A 15,293-nucleotide genomic window follows, 5' to 3' on the forward strand; every position below is an offset into this window, starting at 1 on the left:
GTTCAGGATATCTGCTCAGGTCTGGAAAGGAACTTGCCGTGTGGGGGGGGGGGGGGGGGGGGGGGGGGGGGGGGGTTTGTAAAGTTGGGACAGTCAACACCTGAACTGCAGTGTTCTAGTGAGCCTTTGGCGCTGCCGATTTCTGAAGCTTCCCCCCCCTCCCTCCCCCATTTAAAAAATAGTCTAAGTCTCTATGCTTCCTATCAAAGAGCACAACTTCACACTTTTCTACATTGTACTCCTGTTCTTTGCCCAATTCCTGGCCTGCCCAGGTCCTTCTGCATTCTTCTCGATCATCAATGTATATTATTAATAGCTGTGGTCCCAAAACTGACCCCTGCAAAACACCTCTGGTCACAGCTGCCATCCTGAAAAGGACCCCTTTATCCCCATTCTCTGCCTTCTGCCAGTCCGCTATCCATGCCAGTACCTTACCCCTAATATCATGGGCTTTTATCTCATTTAGCAGCCTCCTATATGGCACCTTGTCAAAGGCCTTCTGGAAATCCAAACAGACCATCCACTGGTTCTCCTTTGTCTAACTTCCTAGTCACCTCCTCAAAGAATTCAACTAAATTTGTCAAGCTGTTGTGCAACAGGATAAGATTAATTAATAACCTCGGTCCCTCCCTAGGTAGTAGTGATTAATTAATAACCTTGGTCCCTCCCTAGGTAGTAGTGATCATAATATGAATACATTTTACATTCAGTTTGACTGAGAGAAGAGTGGGGGGGGGGGGGGAGGCGGGGCTATGAGTACTTTAAAACTAGATGGGGGCATGAAAGCAGAGCTGACTAAAATGAACTGGCAAATTAGGTTACGGGATAGGTCAACAGAGATGTAGTGGCAGACACTTATGGGGATATTTCAGAATAGGTACATCCCAACTAGAAAGGAAAATTCCAAGGAAAGGATCAAGCATCCATGGTCAACTAAAACAGTTAAGATAGTGTTAAACAAAGAAAAAGCATCAATTGCACAAAAATGGATGGAAGGTCAGAAGATTGCTGTTTTTTCTATTCTGTCCAAAGACTAAAAAGGTTAATATGGAGGGCAAAATTAGAGTATAAGAGAAAGCTAGCTAAAAATATAAAGACAGTTAGTAAGAGTTTCTGTAACTTCTGCATCAGTGAGTCTAGGGAATTAATAATGGAAAATAAGGAGATGTTCATAAATTGAACAGGTATTTTGAGTCAGTCTTCACAACAGAGGATACAAATAACATCCAGGAATAGCTGTAAAATCAGGAAAATGGAAGGAGGGAGAAACTCAGCCAACATGGTTTTGTGAAAGGGAAATAATGTTTAACAAATTTATTGGAGTTTGTGGTGTGTGTAAGAAAGGGTTAAAACTTAGCTAGATTCATGTTAAAAGTGCAATTCATGTTCAAAGTGCTTGCATGTATTGGTGATGATGGGGGGGGGGGGGGGGGGGGGGGAGAGAAAGAGTATTTGGTTTCATTTCAAACTGTGCCTGCATAAATGGTTAGAACGTTACAGTGAAAATAAATAAGCATTAAAAAAAAGACTAGGCGGTTGCTTATAATCAGGGGCCACTTAGGTTAGAATTTTAGTTTCAAGCTGGACCCAGCAGCATTTGAAGCAAGGTAGCTGGAGAGGAAGCATCTCTCACACAAACTGCCAGAATAAGAGGGCAGGGCAATGGGGGAAGGGCAAAAAGGCAAGTCCCAGAATCTAAAGAACATAGATCTAGAAATCCGAAACACCAGAGAACGAATGAGATATCCCACAAAGATTGAAGTCAAAGGGAAAAAGGAACTGACACGATACTGTTCACTGAAGTTAAAGAAAGGGGCACAGTGAGGCTCCCAATTAAATATGGAGCTGAAAGGTACAATCCTGGTGAAGTTGGGCAACAAGAAGCCAGAATTCTAAGGTTGGTAACACATTAATACAGCTGGTGAAGCAGTGGTCTGTTGGTGTGACTGGGTACCCAAAAGAGGTTGTGTGGAAGCTGGAATGCATGTGGTAATTCATGGCAGAGACATACTGAAAGGAGAGAGAGATTGAAATTTTGGAAGTGGATCCATGCTGAAGGCATTTGAACCATAGAATTAACAGTGCAGAAGGAGGCCATTTGGCCCAACGTGTCTGCACCGGCTCTTGGAAAGAGCACCCCACTTAAGCCCATGCTTCCACCCGATTCCAGTAACCTCACCTAACTTTTTTTTGGACACTAAAGGAAAACTTTCATGGCCAATCCACCCAACCTGAAATAAAAGTATTGTTTGGGAGAAGATTCCTTGTGGAATTTAGAAACATTTGTATGGAAGTCAGAGTTTCAGGGGGACAAATGGGCTCGGTGTGATAGGATCTGGGGGAGGGAAATTTGATGAGAAATCTACAGAAATACGAGTGGGTGGCGAATGCCATTTGGTTTTAGAGTGGACCGCGTCCAACCATAGTTGGCCTACTAGTTTACAAGGATTGTGTACTTACCGAGAACAATGTAGTATTTAATACAGTTTGTAACTTGTGTTATCCTTTTAAATCTGTGTATACCTTTAAAGGTGTAGTGGGAGTGAAGGAGTAGTGTGTTAGAGTCAATCTTTTCTATTCTTCTGAAAAAAAGCTCATTGGTAGACCTGACACTCTATCTACATTTCTAAAAAAAAGTAAAAAAGTTACAGTCTATTAAGTCTATTATTTGGGTTCCATTCTGGGACTTTTCTGTCCAATGGTATCAGCTGAAATCGTAATGCATGCAACAATACAATCAACAAAAAAAAACAATGATCATTCAGGCAAGCAAACTTCCACATTCTCCCCCCCGTTTGTGCAAATTTGTTGATCTCAGCAACAATGAAGATTGGGTACAATTGACCTTGGCATCTTCAGACTCGAGGAAAGAGAATTAAAAGATCAAGTTTTGGTTCATGTGGCTTTCAGAAGGGAAAGGAAAGTGAGAGAAGTAGAAGAAACAGCAAATTTTATATATGGGCAAGTGCTTTGTGGTGTTTAAGAAGTAACATATTGACACACACTATCAGTACTAGACTGTCCGTACAAGTTGTCCAAGGCTATGAAATGCCAGCTATTGTTCTGGAACGGTACCATAGAATGTCAGCAGGAATGTATTTAAGAGTACATTCCATTAATAGCTTTTTTCACCCCCAAAAATTAATACAACATAATCGCACACAGTTTGGGAAAAGTGTTGGCCTGAAAATAAAACAGTTTGTTCCCCAGTTAAAACGCATTATGGTACAGAGTTTACTGGCCAGGAAGATCACAGTTCCTGTTCTGTGCCAAATTACTTGTTCTAAGCCAAGTGGCAGACGGGACATTATAATTACCCTCAGTACCCTTGGGCTGGATATGGCCCCACACTGTCATAAAAACTGTGGTCAGAGGTCGTGCCATGCTCCATGGCGGACTCAGACCGCATGCCCGACCCGGATCACCCAAATTTAGCGCGGTGCTGTATAAGGCCCCACCCCTGCCCTCCGATCGACCCGCCCTCGACCATGGCGACTGCGGACTGAGTCTGCAGCTACGTTGCTAGTATCCCGACCGGCAGGACCATGTTTGATCCACGCTGTCGAGACTTCAGCCAGTCAGAGCAGAGAGTGGCGGGACAAGCCTCCAGCAATGGTCTCAGGTAGGCGATATGCGGCGCGGCATACTCCGAGTACGCCGCTTTTCGGGGCCTGGAGAAATCGGGGAACCGGTGCCAGCCCCGATTCCACGCAAGGAACTGGATTCTCCGCCCCAGCGCCGGCAGTGATTTCGGCGTCGGGGTGCGGAGAATCCAGTCCCTTTTGTTTTGGAGAGAAAAATAATTGCCAGGATTTCATTTTCTAAATGGTGTCTTGTGACGCTTGCTGGAAGGTTTGGCTATTAAATGGTCTAAATGTACAGCTGATTAGGCGGTCAACACCCATATAAAAAAAGGAAGCAAAGTGCATTTTAGCATGGTGCTGGAAAACACCCATAGGATCTGTCCTGACCACAAGCCAGCACCTACAGGAGAAACAAAATGTTAGAGAGACAAGGGGTGGGAATTTCCACACCTACTGCAGTGTGTTTTGCGGCCACAGAAGCAGTTTGCCATTGTCAACGGGATTTCCCGTTGGTCGTACCCTCCCATCACCAGGGAACCCGCAGGTGGTGATCGCCATCAACAGGACGGAAGAGCCCACCGGCAGGAACGGCCAGAAAATCCAACCCAATAAGTCTTAAACTGTTTTAATAATTGGCTGGGCTCATCGGTTTTCATCGAATCCCTACAGTGCAAAAGGAAGCCATTTGGCCTATCATGCCTGCACAGACCTTCTGAAAGGGCATCCTACCCAAGCCCCTGCCCTATCCCTCTAACTCCAACGATCCTTTTGGACACAAAGGCGAAATTTAGAATGGCCAGTCCACCAAATCTGCATATCTTTGGACTGGAGGAAACTGGAGCACCCGGACGAAACCCACAGACATGGGGAGAAAGTGCAAACGCCACACAGACAACCAACCAAGGCCAGAATCGAACCTGGGTCCCTGGTGTTGTGAGGCAGCAGTGCTAACCACTGTGCCACCAATAACACCATAACAAAGATAACTTGTAAAAAATTGATAGGCAACTATTAAGATGCATAAATAAGAACGTGAAACGGTCACTGGCAAAATTCTGAATCTATGTCAAAATATAACATTAAACTTAGTTTTATTTTCCTTGAACTCAGCTGGAGACTGACAGGCTGAGGGAACTGGACTGCTCCTTCCAGTTCATTTTTACTTTGGTTGATCTGAAATACAAATAATGATTATTAGGCATCAACCAATGCACCCGACAAATATTCTCTTGTGAACCCCCTCTCTCTCTCTCCCAGCAATTATATGGATGGATGGATTTGTTTATTGTCCCGTGTACCGATGTATAGTGAAAAGTATTTTTTCTACGAGCAGCTCAAACAGATCATTAAGTACATGAAAAGAAAATACATAATAGGGCAACACAAGGTCCACAATGTAAATACATAGACAGCAGCATCGGGTGAAGGATACAGGGATGTAGATTAACCAGGTCAGTCCATAAGAGGGTGGTTTAGGAGTCTGGTAACAGCGGGGAAGAAGCGGTTTTGAATTCTTTGTTTTGTGTTCCTTGCATAGCACATTTCATATTTTGTTTTATTAAAATATACCATCAGACCAGATGCCTCAACCATTATATTGGGGTAATAAACAGAATGCCACTAGGTGAGCTTTGTCTGCCAAGTCAAAATTGGATCAATTAGCCTTGAAGGCATGCATTGTGTTTTCTCATGAAGAAAGTAATTAAGATTCAGGTCTCTAATTCAAAGAGAATATGAATCAAAAGCTAGACAAGGGACAGCAAATTCTTGCACAAGAAATCTCTCAATCTGGAAAGATATTACTGAAGAACTGTTACATTATGTGGCAAGTTATCCAAGGTAACAGAACCACAGAAGAAGACAAACTAACCCACGTGCTCCCAGCAAAAATAAAAGGACATTTAGCACTGATCAGTAAAGTTGGGTAAAATTTAATTATTTTCCTCATTCTGTACAATTTAAAAATATACTAATTTTTGTCTGTACTATTTCTCGTCTAAAGATAAACAGCTTTTTCCCAAGGAACCAAAATACATATGAATCTCAGGAGTACAGAGTTCACTGCAATTTCAGAGGAACATACACACACCCCGATGGCAAACAGAGAGAAAAAGTAAGTCAGGTAGGCTCCAAGCGCTTCTTCCGTCCCAATATTATTTAGTTAAGGTGATGCATGTACCCAGATATACAAGCAAGAAAATGCACCCACCTCCCCTTCAACCACCAAGTTTGCTCCACCAGACTTTTGTAAAGATGAAATATCCAAAGTGCAGACCAATGTAGAATCTCTAAGTAAATATTTAACATTAAATAGAAAATGTGATAAGACCTTAAACACTGACAAAGCAAAATAATGCAGATTGGATTAACATATCCATAAAGCAGCCTAAACAGACCAGTGGGATTCTTTTCCAAGACAAATTACAACAGCATGACATGTACGCCTTGATCACAAGGTAGATAGTACTGAAGACTCAATCACTGAGATTAATGGGCTCTTTGAATGAAGAATGGCTGCAGCACAATTATAAAATGCAACTAATATATATTGGCAGGACCACATAACAGTATTAGAAACAGGACTCGGAAGGTATACTGGACTTGTAGGCATAGAGAGACAGATTTTTAAAAAAAAATTGTTCCTGCTATAGTGTGTGTCAGCACAACAGATTAATAATCTGTATTCCACCAATATTCAAATGCATAATGCTAACTAAACCAGGCATGACTTCTTGAGGTGGTAGTCCTGATAATCCAAAATTTAAAATTGAACCTAAAGAGGTCTTGGAAGATTTCAAGTGATGGGCTACAGCTATTTCCTTTGAAGCTTGTTCCATTACAAGATTGTCCTTAGAAAGAAAGATGGTTGATCATTCAGAAAGAAATGTTTTTTGTACTTGTGTGGACAGTGAACTTTACGTTTAGTCATTGCCAGAGGGCAGCAAGTACTGGTCAATTCCCACTAGTTTATTCCATATTTTATAGAACACAGTTAGCCTATTTTTACTCCTCCTTTGCTGTAGTGATTCCCAGTCCGAATCTTCTATCGAATATGGGATCTCTATTTGAAGAGCAAAACAAAAGAATACAGGACTGGAACAGGCCCTTCAGCCCTCCAAGCCTATACCGGGTCATGATATCAAGAGATGATTGAAAATTGAGAAGCTTAATGATGAACAAAAGGTTCAAGCACAGGATCACCACAAGTTTGAAAACATTAGAAGGCCAAGGCATTGAAAAAACAACTAGACTAGGGCAGGCTTGGGTTTGAGAAAAAAAAGGCACTTTGAGAAAGTTCAAAAATAAAATGAATCTTATTTCAATACAGTAAGCTTGTGAATGCACCATCTATAGATGAGATAGTTGCATCTTAGTAGGAATAAGAGTGGAAAGCTCAGTGAGGACAAAGAATTTAAAAGAGACCACAATGGCTCCTGGACCCCAAATGCCTCCAATTTAAAATGTGTGAATTAATGCTAGTATTTACCTTCTTTTATCACCTTACCCCTTTAAAAAAAAATTAATTACAGCGACAAAATTGTAACATTAGAACTTTACTGAGTAAAATATAAAAGTTTTAACTAATGTACCAGTTTAATGGCAATTGATTTGATCTCAACAACACATGGTTCTTCTTCCACTTCTGCCAAGATTAGTTTAATATGGTCTCAACCGCCTCACGGCGCTGAGGTCCCAGGTTCAATCCCGGCTCTGGGTCACTGTCCGTGTGGAGTTTGCACATTCTCCCCGTGTCTGCGTGGGTTTCGCCCCCACAACCCAAAAATGTGCAGAGTAGGTGGATTGGCCATGCTAAATTGCCCCTTAATTGGAAAAAAATAATTGGGTAATCTAAATTTAAAAAAAAAATAAAAAAATAATATGGTCTCAACTAACTTATATTGAAGGATCCAGTGGAAATGAGATTGGGTTCCCAGCCCATCAGATCATTCAAATGTACATTGATGAGTTCTCAAAGCTCCAAGAGATCTGGTTTAAAAAGTTAGGGAATGGTCATGTCATACTAATTCATACTGACAACAGGCACTAAGCAGAGTGCAAGAAAACAAAACAAGTTTAATCATCTTTGGAAGGAGATTCAAACTTTTGTCAGTGACAGATCCCAAGTTGTTATTTATGAACTTAGCAGGCAACTTCAATTTTACTTTTTCAAATTGTTGGATATGGGGGTGATAAAACCAAATGAGCCCAACCAATAATTAAAGGAAACTATTTAACATATATTGTTTCTCCACCGCTTTTCTTTACTCCTCTCCTGTAGACGCTGACTTGGGGTTGGGACAGATCCTATGGGGGTTAGCTATTTTCCAGCACCTTGCCCAAATGCACTGTGTTCCTTTTTGTCATAGAGTTTGGTGTTTTACAGCACAGAAAGAGGCCATTTGGCCCATCGTGTCTGCGCCGGCCATCAAATACCTATCTATTCTAATCCCATTTTTCAGCAGTTGGCCCATAGCCTTGTATGCTATAGCATTTCATCTAAATGTTTCTTAAAATGTTGTGCCGGTTCCCACCTCTACCACCTTTTCAGGGAAAAAGTTCCAAATTCCCACTGCCCTTTTTGTTCCTCAAATCCCCTTAAAATGTATTCCTCTGGTCATCGGCACCTCTTACCAAGGGAAATGTTTCTTCCTATGTACACCTCATTTTTGTATGCCTCAATGTGGTCCCCCCCTCAGCTTTCTCTGCTCCAAGGAGAACAACACCAACTTTTACCAGAAGGATGTGGATGCTTTAGAGAGGGTGCAGAGGAGGTTCACCAGGATGTTGCCTGGTATGGAGGGTGCTAGCTATGAAGAAAGGTTGAGTAGATTAGGATTGTTTTCATTGGAAAGACGGAGGTTGAGGGGAGACCTGATTGAGGTCTACAAAATTATGAGAGGTATGGACAGGGTGGATAGCAACAAGCGTTTTCCAAGAGTGGGGGTGTCAGTTACAAGGGGGTCACGATTTCAAGGTGAGAGGGGGAAAGTTTAAGGGAGATGTGCGTGGAAAGTTTTTTTTAAGCAGAGGGTGGTGGGTGCCTGGAATGCTTTGCCAGCTGAGGTGGTAGAGGCGGGTACGATAGCATCATTTAAGATGCATCTGGACAGATATATGAACGGGTGGGGAACAGAGAGAAGTAGATCTTGATAAATAGGCAACAGGTTTAGATTAAGGATCTGGATCGGCGCAGGCTGGGAGGGCCGAAGGGCCTGTTCCTGTCCTGTAATTTTCTTTGTTCTTTTTTCTTTAACATCCAGCCCAGGCAACATGCTGGTGACTCTCCGCTGCACCCTGTCTAGTGCAATCACATCCTTCCTATAGTGTGGCAGCCAGAGCCACACACATCAACACACACAGACACCAACACACACACATCTTTAAGTTCCTGGGGTCATCATCATCAGTCAAGAAAGCCCAACAACATCTCTACTTCCTACGGAAGGTAAAGAAATTCAGCATGTCTGCATCGACTCTCATACACATTTACAGATGTGCCATAGAGCGCATCCTCTCCGGCTGCATCACAGCTTGGTATGGCAACTGCTTGGTCCAGGACCGCAAGAAACTGCAGAGTGAGGTGAACTCAGCCCAACACATCACACAAGCTTGCCACCCCCACATTGATTCTGTCTACACATGCCACTGCCTCAGGATGGCAGACAGCACTATCAGAGACCCCCTTCCATCCAGGCTTTGCCTTTTTCCAGTCCCTTCCATCAGGCAGAAAATACAGAAGTCTGAAGACTCGCACATCCAGACATAGGAACAGCTTCTTCCCCACAGCTACTGGATCCCTTACCAACTCCCCCTCTTACTGATCTGTTCCCTGCAAGAACAATATTCTCGACGCCCTATGCTGCTTTTGCTCATGTATTTGCTTTGTTTGGCCCCTTGTTCCGCACTGTAACCAATCACTGTATGTTGATGTACCGTTTGTCAATGTACTCTGTCGATTATTCTTTTTGTCTACTACGTACGTTCCCTTGGCTGCCGAAAAATACTTTTCACTGTACTTCGGTACATGTGACAATAAATCAAATGCTGCAAGTGCCATTCATTGTAACTCAAACTCCGCAAAGTTGAGGACGACCTGCACTAGAGCAGAAAAATAAAGAAAACCTGGTTAATATACTGTTTTAGACAACGGAGCCCAAATATTTTTCCTGAATTGTTCAGGGTTTAGGCAAGCTTGAAACCAACTAATGGACACGAAAAGATGAGTTCCACAGAGTTGAAGTTTACCTTATTACAGGGAGCACGGTAGCATTGTGGATAGCACAATCGCTTCACAGCTCCAGGGTCCCAGGTTCGATTCCGGCTTGGGTCACTGTCTGTGCGGAGTCTGCACATCCTCCCAGTGTGTGCATGGGTTTCCTCCGGGTGCTCCGGTTTCCTCCCACAGTCCAAAGATGTGCAGGTTAGGTGGATTGGCCATAATAAATTGCCCTTAGTGTCCAAAATTGCCCTTAGTGTTGGGTGGGGTTACTGGGTTATGGGGGATAGGGTGGAGGTGTTAACCTTGGGTAGGGTGCTTTTACCAGGAGCCGGTGCAGACTCGACGGGCCGAATGGCCTCCTTCTGCACTGTAAATTCTATGTAATCCTATTCTACACGTATGCATTAATTGATGATTTAATGGAAGGTTCCACATGTATTAGATTTTGCAGCATGTTATCATCAATAGCACTTGGTAATTGATACAAACCATTAACACTACAGAAGGTACGAATTAGAGGAGCCTCACTTTATGCCATGCAAAGCCCTTTGTTTCCCTCACCCAAGTCTACAAATCTCAACCTCACTAAAATAAACTTCCCACAGGAATATGCTTACCCATTCAGCAAGTTTTCCTCCAACACTTTAAAAAACACAGATTTGTAAGGAAATTGCTTTGTTCACCCCTATTCACTATCCAGAAAAGCCACTTATAGAACAGCTTCAAATAAACTGTCCATCAAATAATTTCCAGATATTAATTTTTGTCCAACCCCCTCTACAATAGTAGCAACTGGCTTTTTACTGTGCAGGAGGACATTCAGCCCATTGAGTCTGCTCCAACCCTCAAAAACAGCATTCTACCTAGGTCCACTCCCCCATCCTATTCCTATAACCCTGTGCATTGATCACAGCCAATCCACCTAACCTACACATCTTTGGACTGTGGAAGGAAACGAGAGCACCTGAAGGAAACTCACGCAGATAATAGGAGAACATGCAAATTCCACACAAATCACCCAAGGTCAGAATCAAACCCGTGTCGCTGGCACAGTGAGGCAGCAGTGCTAACCACTATGCCTTTGTGCTGTCTTAAGTGACATGAAGCTAATGCCTAAACATTCTACGAAAAGTCCCTCAGAGCAGATAACAAACAAAAGCAAAATCAACATCACCTCCTGAGCTCCAGTGAGGCACAAGGATTCCTCGAATCTCATTCAAGAATATCCAAGATTGCTCACCAAGAAACCACATCCACATTTTCATCACTTGCCTCTCCAGTAATTTTACTAGTCCGTAGTAATGCCATGCTCATACAAACTTCAACATGGTCAGTTATAATCACAAAAGCACTGGTAATTCTATGCAAAGACTGTATTAAGACATTCCAAGGCTGATTAGATTAGGGATTAAGTTTGGAAAACAGATGGTGTTAAGCAAAACAAATTAATAATTTAGAAAAACAAGCATGCAAAAGAACACCAATGTTGGTTTCTCCCTTCTTTCACTTGATCCGATTAATCATGATGAATAAAACAAATCTTTACAAGTTGATGAAACAGCACAGAGTACAGCCCCATGAAACTAAAACTTGCATTTGAAACAGCAAACATTAAGACCGTGCACATTTCTGTGCACAAAAATCATAGACAACTGATGAAACAAGAGGGGAGTTCTGCCTTGTTGACCCATATATAATTATTTTTGCCCGGAGTTGACAAGAAGCCAGAGTTTAACATACAACATTACCCAAAACTAATTATCACAATTTTGGAAAATTACATTCTAGAAAACATAGTTTTTTTAATGTTTACATACGATATATTCACAGGAACTAGCTTTACCATGGTCTGTGGGCGGTACAGTGGTTAGCACTGCTGCCTCAGTTACAGGGACACAGGTTCAATTCCAGCCTCAAGTGACTGTGTGGAGTTTGTACTTTCTCCCCGTGTCTGCGTGGGTTTCCTCTAGGTGCTCCGGTTTCCTCCCACAGTCCAAAGATGTGCCGGTTAGGTAAAGTGGATTGGCCATGCCCTTAAATTGCCCCTTAGTGTCTAAAAGGTTAGGTGGGGGTTACTGGAATAGGATGGAGGCAATGGAGGTGTGGGCTCTTTCCAAGGGTTGGTGCAGACTCGATGGGCCGAATGGCCTCCTCCTGCACTGTAAATTCTATGATTCTATAAAAGAAAGTCTTGAATTTACATCGCACCAATTCACAAGTTCAGGATGCCCCAAAGCGCTTTAGAAGTGGAGTCAGGAAATGCATAGGCACTGATGAATTCCAACAAGACAGTCAAATGAATACATTCTAATAAATAATCCTGACAAACCACACAGAGTTGTTGTGAAGTGAAAATTCACTGGGTTGTCGTTATTGCTGCTCATTATGACACACCCTTGTCAGAAACAATTATGCTCTAACTTTGTACATGAAGGATCATCAATTATAACTGAGCTAACACAAAAATTTGTACAAGCAAAATCCAGCCCCCCCCCCCCCCCAAAAAAAAATCGCAACACACTGTTCCTTACTCTCATGTCAACAACAGATTGTAATCATATGCAAACAAACATCGGCATTTCCAATTTTAACTGGCATCTTTTGGTCTCAGGAAGCATTTGGATTGGCTTTTTCGTATTCAAACGCAGGGCATGCGGTAATTATGATCCATTAGAAAGACATTTGCCCACTACTGGATGTATGTACACAGCCACATACCAAGATGAACAAAGGCCAGTTCTGCACAAGAGTTGTATTTGACTCAAAAAACATTAACTCTCCACAGATGGTACCAGAACAATTTTTCCAGAACGTTCTGTTTTTACTTCAGCACCATCCCAGGTTGGCCCAGCTTTAAATGTTAAAATTATGCCCCCTTGCTCTGGTCACCTTCACCACAGTTTCTCCACATCAAAAAATTCAAAAGGAAAAACAGAAAAAAGATCAAAAATAAGGGATTACAAAATCATAAGTTAAATCATATTAGCCTGAAATCATTCCAAAGTACAATCAACAATTGTTTAACCATTTTAGAAGTTAAGTTTATTTATGCAATACTGGCACATGCATAGAGTGTAGTCATAAAAATTATTTGGATACAAATATCTTCAGAGGTTTGACACAATATCAAGATATTAATAGTATGTTGCCCCCATTACACAGGTCAATGACATTCAATTACTACAACATTTTACCAACAGTCACTTATTTCCTTTACTGAGAAAAGAGGCAAGAATTAATCTCAAATGGTCAACTCCTTCACAAATCAGTTAATGTAACACCAATGGTAATCTTACGGAACACAAGTCCCATAGTTATTTGTTGTTGGAAATATTGCTCAAGCCAGTAAGCAAATGCAAGTGAGGTGTATTCAGAAGAATTAATCAAATCACAACCAATTTCTAATTCTATTCCTCAAACTACCGTCCACCTGTTCCATTAGGTCCAGTTTGAGCTGCCAAGTTGTGGTCCACTTTAGTAGTTCCCTATCAAGTCCTATTGCTGTCTTACATATTTTCTTTGCAACCTGTAAAGTAGGTATGATGGGGGGGGGGGGGGCATGCGTTTGACATTCCAGTTAAACCCTGGACCGGTTTCTAAAATGGACAATCCAATTATACTTGGATAGAAAAAGGGGGCAAGGAGGCCGGACCATGTTGGGGCTGACAAGAAAGATTCGTTTCAATAAAATTACTTCGAAAATTCCTCGGAGTAAATCATCCAGAGATTTTTTCCCCATAACGCGTCACAACGATGATCATTTGTACACCTGCTGATCAAGGGTCTTCCTAACACCCAATTTTCATTTTGGGGGATCAGCTCCACGAGAGAGATTCAGTGCTGGAATGTCCACCATCGCCCTCTCTCTCTCTCTCTCTCTCTCTCGTTGGTTTTGTTGTCCTCCCCTCTCTCGCCGCTGTTAAAAGCGCATGCTCCGATGCCGATTTACACATCAATCCTTAAATCCAGCCGTTCACCTACACTCGCTAATACCTACCGCATCTTCATTGCATCCAGGGCCTTTCACTCCCAACATTTAACCACAATCGACACTGACCTTCGAAATGGGGCAAATCGCAGAACAAACACATACCAGAAGTCAGGTGCACGAATTGCCTCCCCTCCGACTTTGGGGTGAAGTCTTGTTGAAGCTCTGCCTCGTCTCTGTCTCTCGCTGCTCTGCTGCTCATTAAACCCAGTGTGGAGCTGAGATAAAGCTGACGCACGCAATGCGACGCCGGCGATTTAAATTAAAGGGGCACCGTCTAATTTAAAACAATAACCCCCACCCACCCAGCAAAATTACCAAATCCAGTAAGGTTCTGGGAAATCGAACATGTAAATTTTAGAACCAAACAATCTAATTTACAACTGACTTCACAAGAGAAACAAGAAGCTGCTGACTGTTTTATTTTATATAAGCTACATAACTGGAAAAGTGAAAACAATGATTTCAGAAATAATATTCAGGTTTTGCTGAGTTCACCTTAAAGGGCCATTGCTGCCCCTTAACCTTTTCGGATGAGGTTTTTTTACTCCTCCTCTGTTAGGCAACAGAACACAATAGAGTTTTTAAAAAAAGGCTGTCAAAATATGTACGATTTGAAGCGTAACTCTTCAAATATTATTTGTATTTGAAAGGTACCATTTATGTCCCTCTTACCTTGTTGATAGCCTTGGCTCAGTTGGTAACTCATTTGTCTCTGTGACAGAAAGTTGTGGTTAGAGTGGTCGAGTTATACAGTACGCAAGAGGCCCTTCCACCCATCGAGTCTGCCCTGACAAAAGGACACTAAATCTCCATTAATCCCACTTTCCAGTACTCGGCCCATAGCCTTGAATGTTATGATATTTCAAGTGCTCATCCATGTACTTTTTCAAGGTTGTGAAGTTTCCCAGCTCTGCAACCCTCCCAGGCAGTGCATTCCAGACTCCTACTACCCTCTGGATGAAACACCTTTTCCTCAATCCTCTCTAAACTTTCTGATCCTCACCTAAAATTATACTCCAGCTATGGCCTAACCACAGTTTTGTACAGCTTCAATTAACATAAACTCCTTGCTCTTTTAATCTATGCCACAACTGATAAAGGCAACTGTACCATAAGCCTTCTTAACTACCCTATTCACCTGTCCTGCCGCCTTCAGTGATCTGTGGACAAGGACCCCAAGATCCCTTTGTTCCTCTGAGCTTCCACAGACAATAAGGGACCTAGCACTGATTGCTATGGTACGCCACTGGACACTGGTCTCCATCACACCAACAACCTTCTACCACCAACATCTGTCTCCTACCACTAAGCCAGTTTTGAATCCAATTTACCAGGTTACCCAAATCCCATGTGCTTTTGCCTTCTTTATCAATTTCCCGTGTGGGGCCTTTTCAAAGGCTTTACTGAAATCCATATAAATGACATCGACTGCTCTACCCTCATTTACACACTCAATCATCGCCTCAAAAAAATTAATCAAATTTGGTAGGTATGACCT

At 42.3% G+C, this 15,293-nt stretch overlaps 1 protein-coding gene across 2 annotated transcripts in view; it reads right to left on the reverse strand.

Annotated features, from left to right (window-relative positions):
* fam169ab (family with sequence similarity 169 member Ab) overlaps positions 1-14,044 on the reverse strand; it is a 116,113-nt gene extending 102,069 nt beyond the window's left edge. Inside the window, exon 1 of one of the 2 annotated variants that reach the window (XM_038805481.1) lies at positions 13,898-14,044. In XM_038805481.1, the coding sequence (XP_038661409.1) occupies positions 13,898-13,994 (97 nt within the window). In that variant the 5' untranslated portion in view covers positions 13,995-14,044. Of the gene's footprint in view, positions 1-10,978; positions 11,117-13,897 lie in introns of those variants that run through there. The other variant, XM_038805482.1, reaches the window with a different exon arrangement.
* Between the last annotated feature and the right edge of the window lie 1,249 nt (positions 14,045-15,293).

The sequence above is a fragment of the Scyliorhinus canicula genome, chromosome 8 (assembly GCF_902713615.1).
Source record: "Scyliorhinus canicula chromosome 8, sScyCan1.1, whole genome shotgun sequence".
NCBI lineage: Eukaryota > Metazoa > Chordata > Chondrichthyes > Carcharhiniformes > Scyliorhinidae > Scyliorhinus > Scyliorhinus canicula.